This window comes from Doryrhamphus excisus, chromosome 2 (genome assembly GCF_030265055.1).
Source record: "Doryrhamphus excisus isolate RoL2022-K1 chromosome 2, RoL_Dexc_1.0, whole genome shotgun sequence".
In the NCBI taxonomy this organism is placed as follows: domain Eukaryota; kingdom Metazoa; phylum Chordata; class Actinopteri; order Syngnathiformes; family Syngnathidae; genus Doryrhamphus; species Doryrhamphus excisus.
This window is the reverse complement of record NC_080467.1, coordinates 5,151,476-5,174,426: the sequence shown is the minus strand read 5'-3', so window position 1 is coordinate 5,174,426 and position 22,951 is coordinate 5,151,476. Positions and strand designations below refer to the sequence as shown.

General features: G+C 41.1%; 1 protein-coding gene and 1 long non-coding RNA gene across 3 annotated transcripts in view; one reads left to right on the top strand and one right to left on the bottom strand.

Moving 5' to 3' along the window:
- The window catches only part of ptpn20 (protein tyrosine phosphatase non-receptor type 20), a 47,258-nt gene extending 24,921 nt beyond the window's left edge, over positions 1 to 22,337 (top strand). For both annotated transcript variants that reach the window (XM_058054175.1, XM_058054180.1), the window contains 18 exons: positions 930 to 1,626; positions 3,147 to 3,317; positions 3,375 to 3,549; positions 4,831 to 5,041; positions 5,130 to 5,167; positions 6,213 to 6,299; positions 7,615 to 7,676; positions 7,772 to 7,933; positions 9,007 to 9,256; positions 10,466 to 10,572; positions 10,652 to 10,734; positions 12,255 to 12,397; positions 12,462 to 12,610; positions 12,679 to 12,769; positions 16,773 to 17,107; positions 17,207 to 17,422; positions 17,499 to 17,561; positions 18,241 to 22,337. In XM_058054175.1, the coding sequence (XP_057910158.1) occupies positions 930 to 1,626; positions 3,147 to 3,317; positions 3,375 to 3,549; positions 4,831 to 5,041; positions 5,130 to 5,167; positions 6,213 to 6,299; positions 7,615 to 7,676; positions 7,772 to 7,933; positions 9,007 to 9,256; positions 10,466 to 10,572; positions 10,652 to 10,734; positions 12,255 to 12,397; positions 12,462 to 12,610; positions 12,679 to 12,769; positions 16,773 to 17,107; positions 17,207 to 17,422; positions 17,499 to 17,561; positions 18,241 to 18,351 (3,151 nt within the window). In that variant the 3' untranslated portion in view covers positions 18,352 to 22,337. The remainder of the gene's footprint in view (positions 1 to 929; positions 1,627 to 3,146; positions 3,318 to 3,374; positions 3,550 to 4,830; positions 5,042 to 5,129; positions 5,168 to 6,212; positions 6,300 to 7,614; positions 7,677 to 7,771; positions 7,934 to 9,006; positions 9,257 to 10,465; positions 10,573 to 10,651; positions 10,735 to 12,254; positions 12,398 to 12,461; positions 12,611 to 12,678; positions 12,770 to 16,772; positions 17,108 to 17,206; positions 17,423 to 17,498; positions 17,562 to 18,240) is intronic.
- The window catches only part of LOC131105885 (uncharacterized), a 31,422-nt gene continuing 25,174 nt past the window's right edge, over positions 16,704 to 22,951 (bottom strand). Inside the window, exon 5 of the long non-coding RNA XR_009120014.1 lies at positions 16,704 to 16,905. This is a non-coding gene — a long non-coding RNA (uncharacterized LOC131105885). The remainder of the gene's footprint in view (positions 16,906 to 22,951) is intronic.

The window sequence follows — 22,951 nt, the reverse complement described above, 5'->3', positions numbered from 1 at the left end:
GCTTATCCGGGTCCGGGTCACGGCTGCAGCAGTTTCAGTAGGGAAGCCCAAACTTCCCGGTCCCCGGCCACCTCCTCCAGCTCCACCGGGAGGACACCAAGGCGTTCCCAGGACAGCTGTGAGACATAGTCCCTCCAGCATGTCCTAGGTCTGCCCCGGGGCCTTTTCCCGGCTGGGCATGCCCGGAACACCTCACCAGGGAGGCGTCCGGGAAGCATCCGGGCTAGATGCCCGAGCCACCTCAACTGACTCCTCTCGATGTGAAGGAGAAGCGGCTCTACTCTGAGGCCCTCCCGGATGATTGAGCTCCTCACCCTATCTCTTAGGGTGAGTCCGGCTACCCTACGGAGGAAACTCATTTCAGCCGTTTTTATCCGTGATCTCATTCTTTCGGTCACGATCCAAAGCTCATGACCATAGGTGAGGGTGGTAACATAGATCGACCGGTAAATTGAGATCTTTGCCTTCTGGCTCAGCTCTCTTTTCGCCACGACGGTCCGGTACAGCGACCGCATTACTGCCGAGGCTGCGCCGATCCGTCCCACTTTCCGTCACTCGTGAACAAGACCCCGAGACACTCGATAACTCCTCCACCTGGGGCAGAACCATGGCCTCTGATTTGGAGGTACTGAGTCTCAGATGCAAACCGTCCCGTAAACGTTGAAGGTCACAGCCCGAAGAGGCTATAAGAACCACATCATCTGCAAATAGAGATGAGATTCTAAGGCCCCCGAACCGGACTCCCTCAACACCTTGGCTGCGCCTAGAAATTCTGTCTATGAAAATTGTGAACAGAATCGGTAACAAAGGGCAGCCTTGGCGGAGGCCAACGTTTACTTGACTTACTACTGGCAATGCGAACCAATGAATGGGAATCCCGAAGGAAAGAATTTTCCGAACAGGGTATGATGGCTTCTGTTTCTTTGCAGTGGTGTTCGAGAAGAAGCAGACGGAAGTGTGACCTACTGCCTGGTGGGAAACGGACTGACCATCATGACAGATGAGGAGTATTTGACCATCAGTTCCACCCTGGAACCGCAACAGAGTTTTCAGTCCAATCAAGCCACGCAAACACCGATATCTAACCTCAACTCTCAGACCCCGACCACTTCTTCTAGTTTCTCTCAGACCTCCAACATATCAAGTAGTTTTTCACAGACTCCTAACACAGTATCCGGTCTCACTCAGACCTCCAATATACTGTCAAATTTCTCTCAGACCTCAAATACGTTGTCGAGCCCCAGCTGTCAGAAGCCAGCGACTACCATGTCACTGCTGAACCTCTCGTCTGACACCCTGACCACTTGTGCCTTAGCGCACCCGTCTCAGCCGCTCACAACTCAGCCGTCCAAGGCCAAGCTCCATCACCCGCTCCTTCCGCCACAGCAGTGCAGATCCCTTCCCAAAAACATCCAGCCACTCTCTCAAAATCTAATTCCTCCAGGGAACCCCATCACAACCCAGATCATTTCCTCAACGCCTCCATGCATCAGCGCACCCGCTTCCACCGTCGCACCACCTGCACAGAGCCACGCACAGCGGAGAGAAGAGCTCGAGAAGAAAGAAAGGGAACGTAAGGAGGAGGAGGAGGAGGAGGACGAGGATGAAGAAGAGAGTCGAAGGAGGGTAATGATCTTCATTTGCTTTTTCGAAAACCATTTCACATGCTTGTTGAATCCATTGGGCTAGGAGTCACTACGAGCCACAGCGAGCCACTACGTGCCAATCGCATAATCTTTGGCACCAACTGGCGCCGGCCCAATGGACTCCTAGTATCATTGGCGCAACTTGGCTCGCGCCATTACATTCCAGTGGATTCCAATAGGCGTATTTTTTGCGAAAACATTTTAAACATTTTGACATTTTCTTGCCGGCAAACTCAACTCGTTTTACGGGCCACCACGAGCTAGTTGGGAGGCTGTTTGAGCCACTGCACGCCACTAGGCACCGTATTGGTGACACAAGATGCCACAGCAAATTGCATTGGTGCGAACTGGCATCAACTGGCGGCGGCACAGTGGACTCCTAGTATCATTGGCGCAACTTGGCTCGCACCATTACATGCCAGTGGATTCCAATAGGCGGATTGTTTGCGAAAACATTTTAAACATTTTGGCATTTTCTTGCCAGCAAACTCAATTTTTGCCACCGTTTTCCGGGCCACCACGAGCCAGTTGGGAGGCAGTTCGAGCCACTGCATGCCACTTGGCACCTTATTGGTGACACTAGGCACCACAGCAAATTGCATCGGTGCGAACTGGCACCAACTGGCACCGGAACAGTGAACCCCTAGTATCATTGGTGCAACTTGGCTCGCACCATTACATTCCAGTAGATTCCAATAGGCGGGTTGTTTATGAAAACATTTTAAACATTTTGACATTTTCTTGCCGGCAAACTCAACTCGTTTTACGGGCCACCACGAGCTAGTTGGGAGGCTGTTTGAGCCACTGCACGCCACTAGGCACCGTATTGGTGACACAAGATGCCACAGCAAATTGCATTGGTGCGAACTGGCATCAACTGGCGGCGGCACAGTGGACTCCTAGTATCATTGGCGCAACTTGGCTCGCACCATTACATGCCAGTGGATTCCAATAGGCGGATTGTTTGCGAAAACATTTTAAACATTTTGGCATTTTCTTGCCAGCAAACTCAATTTTTGCCACCGTTTTCCGGGCCACCACGAGCCAGTTGGGAGGCAGTTCGAGCCACTGCATGCCACTTGGCACCTTATTGGTGACACTAGGCACCACAGCAAATTGCATCGGTGCGAACTGGCACCAACTGGCACCGGAACAGTGAACCCCTAGTATCATTGGTGCAACTTGGCTCGCACCATTACATTCCAGTAGATTCCAATAGGCGGGTTGTTTATGAAAACATTTGGACATTTTCTTGCCGGCAAACTCAACTCGTTTTCCGGGCCACCATGAGCCAGTTGGGAAGCAGTTTGAGCCACTGCACGCCACTAGGCACCTTATTAGTGACACAAGGCGCCACAGCGAATTTGCATTGGTGCGAACTGGCACCAACTGGCGCCGGCACAGTGGACTCCTAGCATTACTGAACACAACGTGGAAACCACTGTTAGGGAAATTTTAATTTTAGTTTTTTAACGAGGGGTATTGTTTGCTGCCTTGCAGGGGTCCGTGAAAGAATTTGAGTTGACGGTCCTTCTCACCAAGTCCAGGAGTGGAAGTTTTGGGTTCACCATCACCCGAAGCAAACTGGACAACTGCTACTACATACAGGAAATACTGGACAACCCTGCAAAAGCAGACGGACGCCTCAGAGCAGGAGATCGGCTAATTACGGTAGACCCTTGCGTGTTTGATGCCGTAATAATAATAATGAAATATTTTCAAATGCAGGTAAATGGGCATGATGTTACCAGTGTGGCAGACGAAGTTGCCATGACGATTCTCAGGTCCTCTCCCAGGAGACTCAGTATGACGCTGGGGAGGGCCGTTACCAACCTGGTGGCGCCACCTTCCTGTGACAGCCTGCCTGATATTGTCCTCTATAAGACGCCTTCAGGACAGTTAGGTAGGGATTTCCTGGTCATTTCCTGGTCCTTGTTGTAGCGACACATTATACACAGCAAGAAGGTTCCATGGTCAAAAGTCCTTGGAAGGGTTTTCTGCAGATTCTCCAGAATACATGCTAAAATTAGCTTAGCGCTGGATGCTATAGTATTCTACTCTCCAGTTGTAGTGATGCAGTGATGGAAAAAAAAATCGGTATCGGCTCGAAAAAAAATCATATCGGTCGATCCCTAATCATGATGCATGTTTTCCTTCCCCTGGAACAAGATTCCGGGATACTCCTCCACTTGGGGGCAAGACTCCACTCCCACCCGAGTGTTCACAATCCATCCTAATGAATCATTAGCGAATGATTTGGCCATCGGCCATCGGCTAAGGGTGATGGAAAAAAAATCGGTATCAGCATTGGCTCGAAAAAAAACCCATATCGGTCGATCCCTAATCATTCGGGATACTCCTCCACTTGAGGCAAGACTCCACTCCCACCCGAGTGTTCACAATCCATCCTAATGAATCATTTGCGAATGATTTGGCCATCGGCCATCGGCTAAGGGTGATGGAAAAAAAATCGGTATCAGCATTGGCTCGAAAAAAAAAACCATATCGGTCGATCCCTAATCATTCGGGATACTCCTCCACTTGAGGCAAGACTCCACTCCCACCCGAGTGTTCACAATCCATCCTAATGAATCATTTGCGAATGATTTGGCCATCGGCTAAGGGTGATGGAAAAAAAAAATCGGTATCGGCATGAAAAAAAAAATATTGGTCGATCCCTAATCATCCGGGATACTCCTCCACCTGAGGCAAGACTCCACTCCCACCCGAGTGTTCACAATCCATCCTAATGAATCATTTGCGAATGATTTGGCCATCGGCCATCGGCTAAGGGTGATGGAAAAAAAATTGGTATCAGCTCGAAAAAAAACATATCGGTCGATCCCTAATTATAATGCATGTTTTCCTCCCCCTGGAATAAGATTCCGGGATACTCCTCCACTTGAGGCAAGACTCCACTCCCACCCGAGTGTTCACAATCCATCCTAATGAATCATTTGCGAATGATTTGGCCATCGGCCATCGGCTAAGGGTGATGGGAAAAAAATCGGTATCGGCTCGAAAAAAACCATATCAGTCGATCCCTAATCATCCGGGATACTCCTCCACCTGAGGCAAGACTCCACTCCCACCCGAGTGTTCCCAATCCATCCTAATAAATCATTTGCGAATGATTTGGAATTGTAGCTTTGGACCTGCTTCCATTTGTTGACACTTCCTCCAGGTATCAAACTGACTGGCGGCATTGGCAGCAAATGGCAGGGCATTTACTGTTTAGAGGTGGTACCCGGCTCTCCAGCCAGCGAGGAGGGCAGCGTCCAACCCAATGACAAGATCCTCTACATCTGCGGAAGATGCACTCTGGGGATGACCTTGGAGGACGCCGTCAAAGCTTGCGAGATAGCCTCGCGTAAAGTCAAGCTCAAAATCCTGAGGTACAGTATGTGTGTGTAAAGTGGCCATATCGGCACGGCGGTGAAACGCTCGCTCACTCGGACTGTTTTTGTCTCTCCAATGGTCCAGAGATGACCAGCCGGTGACCCCCAAGGCCAAATGGAACGGTGAGGATGCTAGTGAAAGATTCATGAGATGATTCTGTATCCTTCAAAGGACAAACACGAAGGAAGCATATGGTTGTTAGCGATACGCCAATGCTTAGAAAGCACGTGTTTGCGTTTTACTAAATGATCATTTAAGTTCAATAATTACAAAATATGACAAAAATAAAATTAAAAAAAACAAAAAACAAACTATATGAGGAAAGCAGGAAGTGAACAAATGTAACAGTTACTGATTGTAAAAGTACCAGATGGAGGGGTAGGATTTAATAAGCTTTGCTTCTTCCTACTCCTTTTGGACATGTGGAACTGTGAACTGATTATGTGATGCATTCAATTGTAATCTGATGCATGTTCAAATAAAAAGTAAACCATTACCATTGTACAATAAATAAAATAAATTAAAAAATAAATAAAAATAAATAAAAAAAAAAAAACAAAAAACAAAACTTAAATTATATTAGGAAAGCAGGAAGTGAACAAATATAACAGTTACTGATTGTAAAAGTACCAGATGGAGGGGTAGGATTTAATAAGCTTTGTTTCTACCTACTCCTTTTGGACATGTGGAACTGTGAACTGATTATGTGATGCATTCAATTGTAATCTGATGCATGTTCAAATAAAAATTAAACCATTACCATTGTACAATAAATAAAATAAATTAAAATAAATAAATAAATTTAAAAAAACAACCCTTAAATTATATTAGGAAAGCAGGAAGTGAACAAATGTAACAGCTACTGTAAAAAATAAATAAATAAATAAAAATACATTTTAAAAAAAAATTAAATTATATTAGGAAAGCAGGAAGTGAACAAATGTAACAGTTACTGATTGTAAAAGTACCAGATGGAGGGGTAGGATTTAATAAGCTTTGTTTCTACCTACTCCTTTTGGACATGTGGAACTGTGAACTGATTATGTGATGCATTCAATTGTAATCTGATGCATGTTCAAATGAAAACCATTAGCATACCTTTAATGGTAATTCATCATCTGTCTACCATTGGGTTGACCTTTAATAAAGCCTTCTTCTTCCTCATAGGTCTGTTTGACTGGAAAAAGGACAAGAAGTTTTTTGCTCGCTTTGAAGAACCGGTCTCGCCAGACAAAGAATCACCTCCTGAAGATGGTGAGATATTCTTACATCATCACCATCTCCATCAACATGTGCTTGTTGCCCATTTCTGTAGGCTATGTGTCTGTGTGAGATGCCTTCGCAGTCCAATACCACAGTAGGGGGCCAGAGGCTTGCTAATTATTAATCCTCTGCAGTGAGAGCCCAAGTTCTGTTTGTCAGCATTCAAAACACACACACACACATCCTGCCATGGTGTTCTACAGCACAGGTGGTTCAGTTGCTTGGTGACGGCGGCAGCAGGTAAGGGGACAACTTGTTCAGCTGGGAGGTTGGTACTGTACATCTTGTTTGGTTCTTTGTGGTTTTGCCTCAGAAACGCAATTGGCTAGAAGTCAACAAATGATAATGGTTTTATTTTTATTTGAACATGCATCGGATTATAATTGAATGCATCACATAATCAGTTCACAGTTCCACATGCCCAAAAGGAGTAGGAAGAAGCAAAGCTTATTAAATCCTACCCCTCCATCTGGTACTTTTACAATCAGTAACTGTTACATTTGTTCACTTCCTGCTTTCCTAATATAGTTTAAGTTTAAAAAAATATATATATAATTTTTTTAATTTTTTTTCGTCTTGTACCAAAGTACAAAGTTTTTTATATATATATATATTTTTACTTTATTTGATTAAATTTCTTAATTTTTTTAATTTTTAATTTTTTTGTCACGTACCGAAGTGCGAGGTGATACATATGAGCATCCAATGACATAATGGGTACCATAGTAAGTGTCAATATAGTGATAGATATAGCACATCATGACTGGTTCAAGACTCTTCATCCTTGTATTTAGCAATTTTTAAAATTTATTTTATTAATTTTTATTTTGTTTTTTAATTTTATTTTATTTTTTAAATAAAAAAAAACAATTATTCATCCTTGTATTTAGCAAAAATCAACTGCTTGTATTGTTTCTTGAATTGGCTCATCGTTGTGCATTGTTTGAGGTCCTTACTCAATCCATTCCATAGTTTGATTCCACATACTGAAATGCTATGGCTTTTTAGCGTAGTCCTAGCATATAAGTGTTTCAAATGTAGTTCTTCTTGTAGAGAAGTATTAGATGACATTTTTAGGTAATTGGTTATTTTTAGCCTTATGCATTATTTTAGCTGTTTGAAGATGAACTATATCAGCAAGTTGGAGTATTTGTGATTTTAGAAATAAGGAGTTAGTATGTTCGCTGTAGGCGGAATTATCCTTACTGACCTTTTTTGCAGTTCATTTAGCGAGTGAAGATTGCTTTTATAGTTATTACCCCAAATGGATGCCAACTTTATGTGTTTTTTTTTCTTCCCCTCCCAGTTGAAATTGTTTTTAGAACTGCTGACAACTCCAGCCGCCTGTCTGTGGCTGAACACCAAGATGTAAGTCTTCTTGACATTCTTATGTTCATGTAACTAACACGAGACGACCGATACCTGCAAATCTGATGCTTACCTCTCTCCTCCGTGACAACCAGAGTTGCATCATGCAAGTGGAGTTCAGCAAACCAGAAGGAGGAGGTCTTGGCTTTGCTTTGATTGGAGGGACCAATGGTAGCATGCTCAGGGTGAAGGAAATCTGCTCTGGTGGCGTAGCTGAGCAAGATGGCCGTCTAAGAGTGGGAGATATTCTATTAGAGGTAAAAATGTACACTTCATTCATTCATTCATTCATTTTCTACCGCTTTTTCCTCACAAGGGTCGCGGGGAGTGCTGGAGCCTATCCCAGCTGTCTTCGGGCGAGAGGCGGAGTACACCCTGGACTGGTGGCCAGCCAATCACAGGGCACATATAGACAAACAACCATTCACACTCACATTCATACTTATGGACAATTTGGAGTGGCCAATTAATCTAGCATGTTTTTGGAATGTGGGAGAAAACCGGAATACCCGGAGAAACATGCAAAGTCCACACAGAGATGGCCGAGGGTGGGCGTGAAATCGGATCTCCTAGCTGTTAGGTCTGCACGCTAACCACTCGTCCGCCGTGCAGCCCCGCTTCCAAATTCATTCATTCATTTTCTACAGCTTATCCTCACGAGCGTTGCGGGGGTGCTGGAGCCTATCCCAGCCAATTAATTTAGCATGTTTTTGGAATGTGGGAGGAAACCGGAGTACCCGGAGAAAACCCACGCATGCACGGGGAGAACATGCAAACTCCACACAGAGATGGCCGAGGGTGGAATTGAACCCTGGTCTCCTAGCTGTGAGGTCTGCGCGCTAACCACTGGACCGCCATGCAGCCAATTTAAGTTGATATTTTTTTTATTGTTTAAATTTTTTAAAAAGTTTTACAATTTTTTATAATTTAATTTTTTTTTATAATGTTTACATTTTTTGTAAATTTTTTAAATTTAACAAATGTTTTTTTTAATTTTCTATTTTCTTTTGTCACGTACTGAAATAATTTGGTGTGTTTGTGAGTGTGAATGGTTGTTTGTCTATATGTGCCATGTGATTGGCTGGCCACCAGTCCAGGGTGTACCCCGCCTCTCGCCCGAAGACAGCTGGGATAGGCTCCAGCACCCCTGCGACCCTTGTGAGGAAAAGCGGTAGAAAATGAATGAATGAATAATTTGTTGTGGTGACATCATGTAAGTCTACTTTGCATTGAAGGGAGCCTTCAATGCTGTTTTGTGGGCTTGAATATACAAATAAATAAATATACTACTAAATATGGTATAAACATTGATCCTGAATGGTTTTCCCAGGTGAACGGCGTCATTGTGTCTGGACTGAGCCACAGCAAAGTGGTGGATATTCTCCGTAAAGCTGAGGGCACGGTGCAGCTCACTATTTGCAGAGACATCCTGCCGCTGACGTATTCCCAATCCCCGGCACTGCCCAACATGGCCGCAGACACCGACGCCATCATGGCGGAGCAGCCGGCTATGGTGACCACCTCTGATGCTTCCACTTCACCTGACGCCACGCTCAATAAGCCAGTGGAGCGCCCCCCTGGTAAGACACTATTACTCATATTAGTCATGGACTTATTTACTTATTTTTAGATTTCTATTATTCATTCAATCATTCATTTTCTATGCCGCTTGTGCTGTTATTATGCTGGAGCCTATCCCAGCTGATTTTGGGTAAGAGGCAGATGCACCAATGAAAATCTTTTATTACTCATCCCTGTGAATTAGATACCATGGGATGATTCCAGAGGGGCTGGTATTACTGCACCTCACTCTAAAGCAAGGATAGGCAAACTACGGCTCGGGGGCCACATGCGGCCCACCAAGCATTTGAATCCGGCCCGCCACTTGCTTTCAGTATTTCGACTTTTAACATCCAAGCTGGCAACATGACTTACAAGTCATATTAGAACAACAGATAAAATTAGACGGGCTGCACGGCGGACGAGTGGTTAGCGCGCAGACCTCACAGCTAGGAAACCCGAGTTCAATTCCACCCTCGGCCAGCTCTGTGTGGAGTTTGCATGTTCTCCCCGGGTATGCGTGGGTTTTCTCCGGGTACTCCGGTTTCCTCCCACATAACAATAATTATTATTATTAGTAAGATTATTAAGATTCAGGATTGAAATGAAAGCAGGGGGATAAAGGAAGCCCAAACTTTTAATCTGTGGTGTAATTATTAATAATCATAAAAATAATGAAAAATAAAACAATAAAATAAAAAATAAAATAACTATGGAATAACTATGGAAAACATTATGGTAAAATTAATTATGGGGGAAAAAGTTCCTTGGGAGATTGCATACATAGAAGCGCATCTGTTAATGAGAATGTTTTTTTTTTTTTTTTGCAAATTAGAGACCTTATCAGTTATGGTTATGGAAATGGTTTTATTTCATTTGAACATGCATCAGATTACTATTGAATGCATCCCATAATCAGTTCACAGTTCCACAGTAACTGTTACATTTGTTCACTTCCTGCTTTCCTAATATAGTTTACGTTTTTTTTGTTTTTTATTTTTATTTCAATTTATTTTAATATATTTATTTTAATATATTATATTATATATTTATTTATTATTTGTATAATATTTTTTAAATTTATTATTATTATTATTTTTGTAAATAAATGTATTATTAATTATTTTCTTTAGCCGACCAAGCACCCTGCTACGACTGGAGACTCAGAGGTTAACTGAATAAAACTAATTGGAGCATTTGTGGTTAATTATACACTGTGGCTGTTTCAGAGGCGACTGCCGAGTGCGTGTTCCACGAATCTGGAATTTTAGTCACCACGCCACCGCCGCCTCCGCGACAACTGACGGTGGTGACGGATGAAAGTGCACTCCATCAGGTGTGAACACACACAAACTATATGTTTATGCTGCTTATGCTTGTCGCCTGGTGACTAATTGCTGCGTCATGGTCGTTAGGAGAGCTGTGACAGCACTCCCGCTCATCAGGCTTGCTGCCCATCGCTGAACGTCACTGAAATGTTGCACGGAGCTTCTGACAGGTAGGAGCGACCAAAAACTTATGTGACATTTAATCCTGGAAAATACAAGAATTGATGGGAATTGGGAAAGGAAAAGCAGTTCTGCCAGCTCTAATGTGTCAGGCTGTGTTGTAGTTCCCAGTTTTACCACTGAGAGGCAACAGAGAGCAATGAATAGAAGAGCAACCTTTGGTGGAAACAATGATGCTTGAATTGATGATCACCTATTGGATAAAAGTACTTAAGTTGTAACAGCGGGATGTGGGAAAATGCTAATGTTTGAACCATAAAAACATGTTTTTAGTCATAGAATTCTAACATATTTTACACTCCCTGGCCACAACATTAGGTACACCTCTCACAGGTGGAACAAATCAAAGCCAATGGCGCAAATGACCGGTCCTGAAACCCGCATCCTATTCGGGCCCCTCTACTGCCCTCCCACCGGTGGCGGCGGTACAATTTAATCCAAAAACTTACAGACTAAGGATCATCTTCATTTTGGGTGATTCAATTAGATCTGAATGATAAAAGGTGGCACAGGTGGCACGGCGGTCGAGTGGTTAGCGCGCAGACCTCACAGCTAGGAGACCAGGGTTCAATTCCACCCTTGGCCATCTCTTTGTGGAGTTTGCATGTTCTCCCCGTGCATGCGTGGGTTTTCTCCGGGTACTCCGGTTTCCTCCCACATTCCAAAAACATGCTAGGTTAATTAGCCACCCCAAATTGTCCATAGGTATGAATGTGAGTGTGAATGGTTGTTTGTCTATATGTGCCCTGTGATTGGCTGGCCACCAGTCCAGGGTGTACCCCGCCTCTCTCCCGAAGACAGCTGGGATAGGCTCCAGCAACCCCTATGACCCTTGTGAGGAAAAGCAGTAGAAAATGAATGAGTTCTACTCCTATTTTGTGTGGAAGTGGTAACTTTTTTGCTTCTTATTTTGTTTTTCCCAACCCTCGGCCATCTCTGTGTGGAGTTTGCATGTTCTCCCCGTGCATGCGTGGGTTTTCTCCGGGTATTCCGGTTTCCTCCCACATTCCAAAAACATGCTAGGTTAATTAGCAACTCCAAATTGTCCATAGGTATGAATGTGAGTGTGAATGGTTGTTTGTCTATATATGCCCTGTGATTGGCTGGCCACCAGTCCAGGGTGTACCCCGCCTCTCGCCCAAAGACAGCTGGGATAGGCTCCAGCACTTATCCAGACCTCATGTTTAACAATAAATACAAAACATTAGCATCGGTATGATGTAGTGCACCACAGCCAGTGTCGATTTCTTAGTAGATTCTTCTCATTCCTTTATGCAGCTGTACCTAATAGAGTGGCCTTGGGTGTATCTTGATTGTGTCGATGGAAAGCAAGGAGTTTAAAATTGACTTTGTAGTCCAAATAGTCAGAAAGATTGAAGGCCTGCACGGACATCTTAGCATTATTTTCTATACTGCATTTTAGGTGGAAAAGTCGCAGGGAAAGGAAGCTCAGCCTTGCATGATTTCACCTGGTCTGGTCTCACCCCCTGCCCCCCCCTGACTCCCCCAGGAAACAAATAGTGACTAAACTGTTGGACCGGTCCTGCAAAGGCACGCGGAAACCCCAATCAGACGGTTGGAGCAGCGAAGAAGAAGAAGAAGAAGACGACGTGTTTGATTCTGCCGCACACCAAACGACGTCCTCTCAGACAGGCATGAGAACGACTTGACCGACATCGTTTTGCACGATTTGTCATCCTGATCCCTTTCCTATCAGGCCCTCCTATCGTATCTGAAGAAGAACTGTCCAGTTTGGTCCTCATGAGTCCATCTAGAAGCAGCCAGTATTCAGGCTCCAGGGTCAAAGCCCTCATCCAGATTCTACAGCATCAACTCGACCAGCAGGAATTGATCAAAGAATTTATGGTGGGTTTTTTTTTTTAAATGAGCGTTAATGGAATACTTTAATGGCTTCCACGCTAACATTGTTTCAGGCTCTGGAGCACCTGAAACCTTCTGATGACTGCCTGGTTGGAAAAGCCCCTGAGAACAGAGACAAGAACCGTTACAGAGACATCCTACCCTGTGAGTCGCTCACGCTTCAAACCCAATTTCCTGAAAGCCTCGTATTACACGCTCAAATTCAATTATTACTCTTTTGGAGGTCATCAAAAGTGAGAGAGCAAAGAAATTAATTAGTATAAAGGATATTGGTCAAGGTCCTACAAGTGGAGCAACGTCAAGGACAGACAGGATTATGTGCCGCTATTTTGCAGGGTACATTAAGCCTTGGAAAAACACCTTATTAGTACTTACTGGTCATAAAAATAAGGATTTCTACTAAGAAAAAAATTTGATCGGTTGATGTAACAATGTCGGATTTTCTGTTGATGATACAGCAACAAGCTAGCTAGCTCGGAATATCTGGGGTCTGGAATTATTTAGTTTTGCCTTTGAATTATTTTAAATAACGTCAGAACCTCAGTTGTGTGTCGTTTCAACGTCCATACATACATACATACATACATTTTTTTCCGCTTATCCGGGTCGCGAGGACAGCGGTCTCAGTAGGGAACCCAGAAGAAGCTAGTGTCTGCTATAGGGGTGGAGCCGAACCCCAATACGGTATTCGGAACAGCACAAATTTTTCATCATGACGTTTCTTCATGAGACTGCAGTGCATGTTCAGACTGTTCATGTTCACAATTATATTTTATTTTTGGATAAAAATATTTTTTTGGAGCCGATTTTTTATATATATATATATATATATATATATATATATATATATATATATATATATATATATATATATATATATATATATATATATATATATATTCAGCTACACAAAAAATATAAACATGAACAGAAAAGGTGTCCAGTGTTTATGTAACATAAACAGTTTTATAAGTCGCTCTGGAGTATAAGTCGCAGGAACAGCCAACCTATGAAAAAAGTGTGACTTATATTTCGGAAAATATGGTATATATATATATATATATATATTTTTTTTTTTTTTTTACTCAACACTCAAAGTATATTACAAAAATATATTTTTTTTAAAGTTGCAGGGACAGCCAACCTTTGAAAAAATACGATATATTCAACACTCAAAATATATTACAAAAATATTTTTAAAAAACTAACAAAAAATATATATATTTATAAGTATTTAAATATTCTTTTTTTTTTAATATTTTGTAATATATTTTGAGTGTTGAGTAAATATATATATATATATATATATATATATATATATATATATATATATATATATATATATATACACCATATTTTCCGAAATATAAGTCACACTTTTTTCAAAGGTTGGCTGTCCCTGCAACTTTTAAAAAATTTATATTTTTGTAATATACTTTGAGTGTTGAGTAAAAAAAAAAAAAAAAAAAACAAACAAAAAAAATATATATATATATACACCATATTTTCCGAAATATAAGTCACACTTTTTTCAAAGGTTGGTTGTCCCTGCAACTTCAAAAAAATATATATTTTTGTAATATATTTTAAGTGTTGAGTTCACACTCTGGTTTTTTTTTTTTTTTACTTTAACCCCTGCCATGAAACAGTGTTTGACAAAGACAAATAAATAATGCAAAAAGGTGGTAATCAGGGTAATTTAACCATTTTTTGTGTGTCAATATTTACACAATAACATAATGATTCAAAATCAGAAATATCGGGATTGATTGTGATTATTATTTAAGTGCATTTTTTGCTAAGCGAGACAGAGAGTCCATTTTATTTTTACTGTTTTTTTTGTGGATGTAATAATAATTACATTTATTTTATTTAAAAGCTTCATTCCGATTACAACATAAAATTCAAATATACTGCTTTTGATACATTTCAAAGTGTGTTGTGGGAACATGCCTTGAAATGTCACATCAGTGATATAAGTATGTTTTTGCACAACAATGAATGTCAAGGCCACAGAAAAATAAACAGTGGTGCAGATCAGACTTGTCCATCCATTCAAACACAGACCCTATTCATTTTGCTGCCCCCAAAGGTCTGTTTTTTGGGTGGATGAAGGGGTCAGAGATGAATGAGCATGCTGACAAAGATAGTGGGCCTCGGTGGAATACTGCCGCCCCCCACCCCCACTGTACACCCTCTCATACTCAGCCTATTTCACTTACAGAGAGATCTTTACAGTTTATTTCGAGTTACGTGGGGGACGTTTTTGGTCCACGCTCTCGGCCCCATTAGACCTTTCATCACCATGTTTGCACAACTCAAGCCTGTTTGCTGAGTATAATTTAGTTTACAGCATAAGTTTGGGCAAAACTAAATCAAAAAGCTGAGTAAAGTAGTTTTTTTTCCAAATGCTGTCAAGGTCACTCTTGAATATTTTAGTAATCGAGTATCCTATTGATATTTTTTCTCGATTAATCGGATAAAACATATTTTCGCTAGTTTGAAGACATAATAAATTCACAAAAAATAAATAAATAAAACATTTGAGTCAGTAATGAAGGAGCAATTATTTACATAATCAAGTGTTTTATTTCTTAAATGGACATAGTACATAGTGTAGGTGGTGGTTATGTTTATATACTATATATACTATATGTCTTAAATAAACATAGTACATAGTGTAGGTGGTGGTTATGTTTATATACTATATATACTATATGTCTTAAATAAACATAGTACATAGTGTAGTTGGTGGTTATGTTTAGGGCTATATATACACACTATATGTCTATTTTTTTTATTTAGTATTTTTTTTTAAATATACTATATGTCTTAAATGGACATAGTACATAGTGTAGGTGGCGGTTATGTTTATATACCATATATACTATATGTCTTTTTTATTATTTTTTTAAATATACTATATGTCTTAAATTGACATAGTGTAGATGGTGGTTATGTTTATATACTATATGTCTTTTTTAGTTTTTTTTTTAAATATACTATATGTCTTAAATGGACATAGTACATAGTGTAGGTGGTGGTTATGTTTATATACCATATATACTATATGGCTTTTTTATTTATTTTTTTTTTTAAATATACTATATGTCTCAAATGGACATAGTGTAGGTGGTGATGTTTATATACCATATATACTATATGGCTTTTTTATTATTATTATTATTTTTTTTTAAATATACTATATGTCTTAAATGGACATAGTGTAGGTGGTGGTTATGTTTATATACTACTGTATATATACTATATGTTTTAAATGGACATAGTACATAGTGTAGGTGGTGGTTGTGTTTATATACTATATATACTATATGTCTTTTTTATTATTATTATTTTTTAAATATACTATATGTCTTAAATGGACATAGTACATAGTGTAGGTGGTGGTTATGTTTATATACTATATATACTATATGTCTTTTTCATTAAATGTTTTTTTATATATACTATATGTCTTAAATGGACATAGTGTAGGTGGTGGTTATGTTTACATACTATATGTCTTTTTTATTTATTTATTTTAAAATATACTATATATCTTAACTGGACATAGTACATAGTGTAAGTGGTGGTTATGTTTAGGGCTGTGTATAACGTATTTTCTGGACTATAAGTCGCTCCGGAGTGTAAGTCGCACAAGGCAAAAAATGCATAATTAGGTAGAAAAAACATACATAAGTCGCACTGGAGTATAAATCACATTTTTTAGCGGGGGATAAAGGAAGCCCAAACTTTTAATCTGTGGTGTACACACAAGACAGAATTAATTCTCATACTTTCCATAACTGCATTCAAGACTGGCATGATGACCAGAGAGCTACATTCCGAACATAAACTGTATAAGGTTCCTAAAATATTGGGACAGGTCAATAACTTTGGCTTATAAATATTGTTTTTTTAAATCGTGCAATAAATATTTTACAATAAAAAAATGAATCACATTTTTAATGACCTCTCATGGTCCACCTGAAGTACCACCACGGCCTACCAGGGGGCCTCGGGCCACACTTTGGGAATCACTGCTCTTAGGCTCCAATTGTGAACGATACGCACCTAAATGGATGTGAACAGGTCTGATCATGTGACCGCCTCTGAGTTTGTCTTCTCTTCCATTTCCCATCCGTAGACGACAAAACCCGTGTCGGCCTTGGAGAGAGCGGCGACTACATCAACGCCAGCTATATCCGTGTGCAAGTCGGAAGCGAGGAGGTCTCCTACATCTCATGCCAAGGCCCGCTGCCCTGCACAGTGTCAGCATTCTGGCAAATGATATGGGAAAACAAATCAGACGTGATTGCTATGATGACGCAGGAAGTAGAAAGGGGAAGGGTCAAATGTCACAAGTACTGGCCAGAGAAGACGAAGGAACCCCTGGACACGGGTAAGTATCACATCCACCTGGAGAACCAGCAGTACTTGGAATATTTCCACATCAAGATCATCCGTATGGTGGAGAAAGAGGTGAGCGACGTTCCAGCATCAACAGACGTACTTATTCCGACTTTTCTCCTTGACCGGACCGTTTTTTTTTTTTTTTTTTTTTTTGGGGAATGACTCCAGACAGCCGAGACCCACGCCGTTCATCACCTGAAGTTCACGCACTGGCCCGATCACGGCGTTCCGCACTACTCTGAGCAGCTGGTGCGCTTCATCTGCTACCTGCGCTCTGTGCACTGCCGGGGACCCGTCACAGTGCACTGCAGTGCCGGCATCGGACGCTCGGGGGTACTCATCTGCACTGACGTTATCCTCAACCTCATCCAGAGGGATTTGCCTGTGAGTGACCGCCAAACCATCGGCATAGCGATGAGCTAACTGAACAGCCGTCTGTCTTCTCGTCTCTCGTCCTCAGATTAACGTCAGCGACATCGTAAAGGAGATGAGACTTCACCGGCACGGGATGATTCAGACCAAGGTCAGTACCCACTGAAGTTTTAAAACAAGGGTCTCAAACACGCGGCCCGCGAGCCAAATGTGGCCCGCAGGACACTAGTTTGAGGCCCCCGCGCAAGTTTGATATGGATGCTGTATGGTATCATGTACCCAGAAAAAATGATTACTTTTGATTAATGTTCATGTTAAAGGTTAAATAACTCTTAATAGTTATCCTCCCTATCCGTGTGGAAGTGGTAAGTTTTTGGCTATTTAAGTTTAAAGGAAATAACTTGAAGGCTACCGTTTAGGTCGCTAGCTCTCTAGTTTGCGAGTTAGCATGTGTCTCAAGACCCTGCAGTTGCGCAATATGTTGGTAAATAAAAAAAAAAGAGTATAAATGTGACTATAGTCGTGTTTTGTCATGTCTACAGGGCTTTAATAATGCTTTGTTCATTTTAATCTGAAAAAAATAATTTGTCTACCCACCAACTATATGTGGTTTCTTAAGTTTTTATTATTTGGTGTTTTATTCTTATTATTATATTTATTTATTACTGATTGATTTGTTGATTTATTTTTCATCTTATTTTGTGCGGAAAAATAAAAAGTAAAATATTTGAGAACAGTGGAATGTTTTATCAGAGCTTTTATTGTAGAAAATCGAAACCAAAGCAAAGTTTATTCATTTTTCCGGATTTTTGTCTCTGTGTTGCTTTCAGGAACAGTACCTCTTCTGCTACAAAGTCTGGTTGGAGGTCTTACAGGGCATTTTGCAGCTCCACGGCACCCAGTGGCAACCGGAAAGTCCGCAAGACCACAAAGTAGTTTAAATGTTTGCGTTTGTGCGACGGCGAGCAAGCACACAAGGGCGACACTTTTCCTGCTGGACGTTTTTACAGCATGTGTGGAAGAATTAACATACATGTCCTTCCTGTGTTGTGTACTCTTCAATTATTGCATTTTTCCAGGCTTCAATGTTATTCATTCATTCATTCATTCATTTTCTACCGCTTTTCCTCACGAGGGTCGCGGGGGGTGCTGGAGCCTATCCCAGCTGTTTTCGGGCGAGAGGCGGGGTACACCCTGGACTGGTGGCCAGCCAATCACAGGGCACATATAGACAAACAACCATTCACACTCACATTCATACCTATGGACAATTTGGAGTGGCTAATTAACCTAGCATGTTTTTTTTTGGAATGTGGGAGGAAACCGGAGTACCCGGAGAAAACCCACGCATGCATGGGTAGAACATGCAAACTCCACACAGAGATGGCCGAGGGTGGGGAAAGACAAAATAAGAAGCCAAAAAGTTACCACTTCCACACAAAATAGGAGGAGAACTCATTCATTCATTCATTTTCTACCGCCTATCCTCAGGAGGGTCGCGGGGGGTGCTGGAGCCTATCCCAGCTGTTTTCGGGCGAGAGGCAGGGTACACCCTGGACTGGTGGCCAGCCAATCACAGGGCACATATAGACAAACAACCATTCACACTCACATTCATACCTATGGACAATTTGGAGTCGGCTAATTAACCTAGCATGTTTTTTTGGAATGTGGGAGGAAACCGGAGTACCCAGAGAAAACCCACACATGCACGGGGAGAACATGCAAACTCCACACAGAGATGGCCGAGGGTGGAATTGAACCCTGGTCTCCTAGCTGTGAGGTCTGCGCACTAACCACTCGCCCGCCGTGTCAATGTTATTTCATTTGTAAACTAACATTATTTATCATTAATAATATTAATAGTCCATTCATCTAAGAAGTGCACAAGGTTAGGATCATCTTACCAAAATTTATTATCTGATTTTCATTTCATGAAGTGCATTGGAAAAACAGAACATTATCCGTAGCGTAAATCACGGAAAGGAATGAAAAGAATCAAGTGCCTTGGAATGACTCATACGCTGCTTCCACCTTTGAGCTGCTCGTCACAAGCGGATAAAAATGAGCAAGCACCCGGTGCTTATATGACTGATTTAAAAACAGCCCACCGGTGGAGTCGACATTCATGAGTTTATACATTTTCAATTCATTTTTTTTTTTGCTGAAAAGCTTCAGCGCTCCATTGTCGCAAAGGCAATATATTTGGGCTTTTTTTTTTTGCTTGAATTTGTGATAACTTTATCGGGACTCACTGGCTATTTTTAATACAACGCAGAAGTAACACAGATGAGGTTTACATAATGTACAGAGACTGACTGATTTGTACCTCGACTTTTACGCTTGTAGCTTGCCATCTCGACACTCATCAGCCCCTTTTACACAGCCGGCATTTTTGCTGCCTTTGCTGCTCTCTGGGGACGGACCTGGCAATTTTTCCGACTTCCGAGGTAGTTTAAAAAAACGCGTGCTAGGGGAAAGTAATTAACACTATCTGACAGGTCGTTTATATGTCGAACATATATGTGTGTGTGTATATATATATATATATATATATATATGACACGTTTTCTCAACTTGCAGACATCTTAAGAAAATTCTCATCTTTGGAAACAGTTTTTGGTGAAATATTGATGGGCTATAGAGATGACAAAAAAAAAAGTTTGTTTTTCAAAATTGATCCTTTTTACATTTGAAACTTAACTGATAAAAATAAAATTGATAATCTTTTAATTTGAAAAAAAAAGGGGCACTAAAATCCGACAGGGTTTAATTAAGTAGTTCTGATATGAAGCGTCATGTAAAATTATTTGCGGTGGAAGTCATTATTTTAAGTTAATTATTAATTATGCAGTTTTGGTCTTGTGCGACTTATACTCCGGAGCGACTTATAGTCCAGAAAATACGGTATATATATCTATACCATATTGTCTGGACTATAAATTTCCCGCAAAAAAATGCAACTTATACTTCAGTGCGATTTATGTATGTTTTTTTCTAGTTAATTATGCATTTTTGGCCTTGTGCGACTTATAGTCTGGAGCGGTTTATAGTCCAGGAAATATGGTTTGTGTATATACAGTAAACCTCGGATATATCGGATTCAATTGTTCCCACTGGTTTTGTCCGATATAAGCGAAATCTGTTATATGCGTGTACCGGAAAATGTCCGTTTTATGCATATATCGGATTTATATCCGGTATATGCGTAAATCGGATTGTATCCGTTATAAAAAGGCACTTCCTTGACTATGTTTCCAATGTACCTGGACGTGCAGGCAACGCTGCAAACGCTGCAAATGACGTCGTATAGCAGCCTGTCACGATTCGGCGAATCGGAGCGCCACGATGCGGCCATCCGATATATGCGAGGGAAATTTAATGGAAATGCATTGGAACGGGACTGGAGATTTTGTCCGAAATAGGCGAAATCAGTTATAAAAAAAACCGATATATGCAATGAATTTTTATTGGAAATGCATTACAGAAAAATCGGTTCTTTTTTATCTGTCCGTTGTGAGCGAATTTCCGATATATCCGAGTCCGATATATCCGAGGTTAACTGTACAAATGCGACTTATAATCCAGTGCGACTCATGTATGTTTTTTTCGAGTTAATTATGCATTTTTGGCCTTGTGCGACTTATACTCCGGAGCCACTTATAGTCCAGAAAATACGGTATATATATCTATACCATATTGTCTGGACTATAAATTTCCCGCAAAAAAATGCAACTTATACTCCAGTGTGACTTATGTATGGTTTTTTTTTCTAGTTAATGATGCATTTTTGGCCTTGTGGAACTTATACTCCGGAGCGACTTATAGTCACAAAAGTTTTTTTTTTTTGCAAAAAAATGCAACTTATATTCCAGTGCGACTTATGTTTTTTTTTTTTTTCTTTTTCTAGTTAATGATGCATTTTTGGCCTTGTGCTACTTATACACAACTATAAGTCGCATTTTTTTGCGGGTAATTTATTTTACAATCTACTTGACCAAAACAGACATTACGTCGTCTTGGAAGACAAGTTCTAACAATAAAAGAATAGAGAACAGGTTGAATAGGTGTAAGATATGCTAACACAATGCTTATTCAGCTAACAAAAAAAAAAACAAACAGAAAAGGTGTCCAGTGTTTATGTAACATAAACAGTTTTTTCATTTATAAGTCGCTCTGGAGTATAAGTCGCAGGAATAGCCAACCTATGAAAAAAGGTATGACTTATCGTCCGATATACGTATATTTATATATATATTTATATAGCTAATTTTCCGATTATGTCTGAAAAAAACATCCTGTGAAAACGGCACAGGTGGATAAATGCCAGATCTACTGCAAGATCCATGTGTGAAAGGGGCTATGCACACACACACCAGCTCCTGTACCGCATGCACACTGTCCAAGGAGTTGACTTGAACATGATGTGGAATGTAACAAAGCAAAGCAATAGCGGGGTGGGGGCGGGGCGGGGAGGGGAGGGGCGGTCTATACCAATGTCTTCCTCTTGTGCCAGAGCGAGCGACGTCACTTTGGAATGCTTTTCGCTCAACATGTGTTCTCCCTTGTTAGGACGTGAGAAAGCACAATGGCGGTTTGATTGTGCGACTGCGGAGAAGGTACTTGAGCCACAGCATCGTGAAATGTAATAATTCTATAATTGCACTGCTGCATATCTACGCTAGAAATGCATATCTTGTCACCGCACCAGCCACTATGTAACCCCCCCCCCCCCTTGAGTGAAACCGCCTCTCTTATTAAAAACTATTCTCAGACGTGCTGGTGTGTTTTTTTTTGCAGACCCCGACACTCCAAAACCCCGACACCCCGACGCGCCGTAACTCAACTTGAACAACAGCACAAGCGTTGGGGTTCAGGGAGGAGGAAGGCGGCCTTAAATCTAATTCCACTGAGCACCTCTCCACTTTTATTGCCGGCTGTACTCCCTCTCGGGTTTTACTGCAGGGTAAATAAGCCCAAGCTCACAGAAGGCTTTGTGACAGCATGGAAACACGCTCTGCACACACATGAACCTGACTTTGAGAGGAGGAGGAGGAGGCAGGACATGTGGGAGTTGGGGGCGAGGGGGGTGGGGGGGTCTCAAAGGAGCAAGATGGACTCCCCCGCTTCCTGTCTGTGCCTGCAACCAATGTGCTATCATTCAAGTTGACGTCAATAAACATGCTATCATTATAAATCTTTAATAAACAGTCATAAATTGCATAGGCTCAATGCTCCACTCAGGGCCACACATTCATAAGGATCAGATTAATCAGTTTTCAAATGAATTAATCACCATTGTGTTAGCAGCACTAAACCAACTGAAAACCTGAAAAAAAATCTGAAAACGCTAACAGCAGCATCACATTTCAATACAGTAAACCTCGGATATATCGGACTCGGATATATCGGAAATTCGCTCACAACGGACAGATAAAAAAGAACCGATTTTTCTGTAATGCATTTCCAATAAAAATTCATTGCATATATCGGATTTTTTATAACGGATTTCGCCTATTTCGGACAAAATCTCCAGTCCCG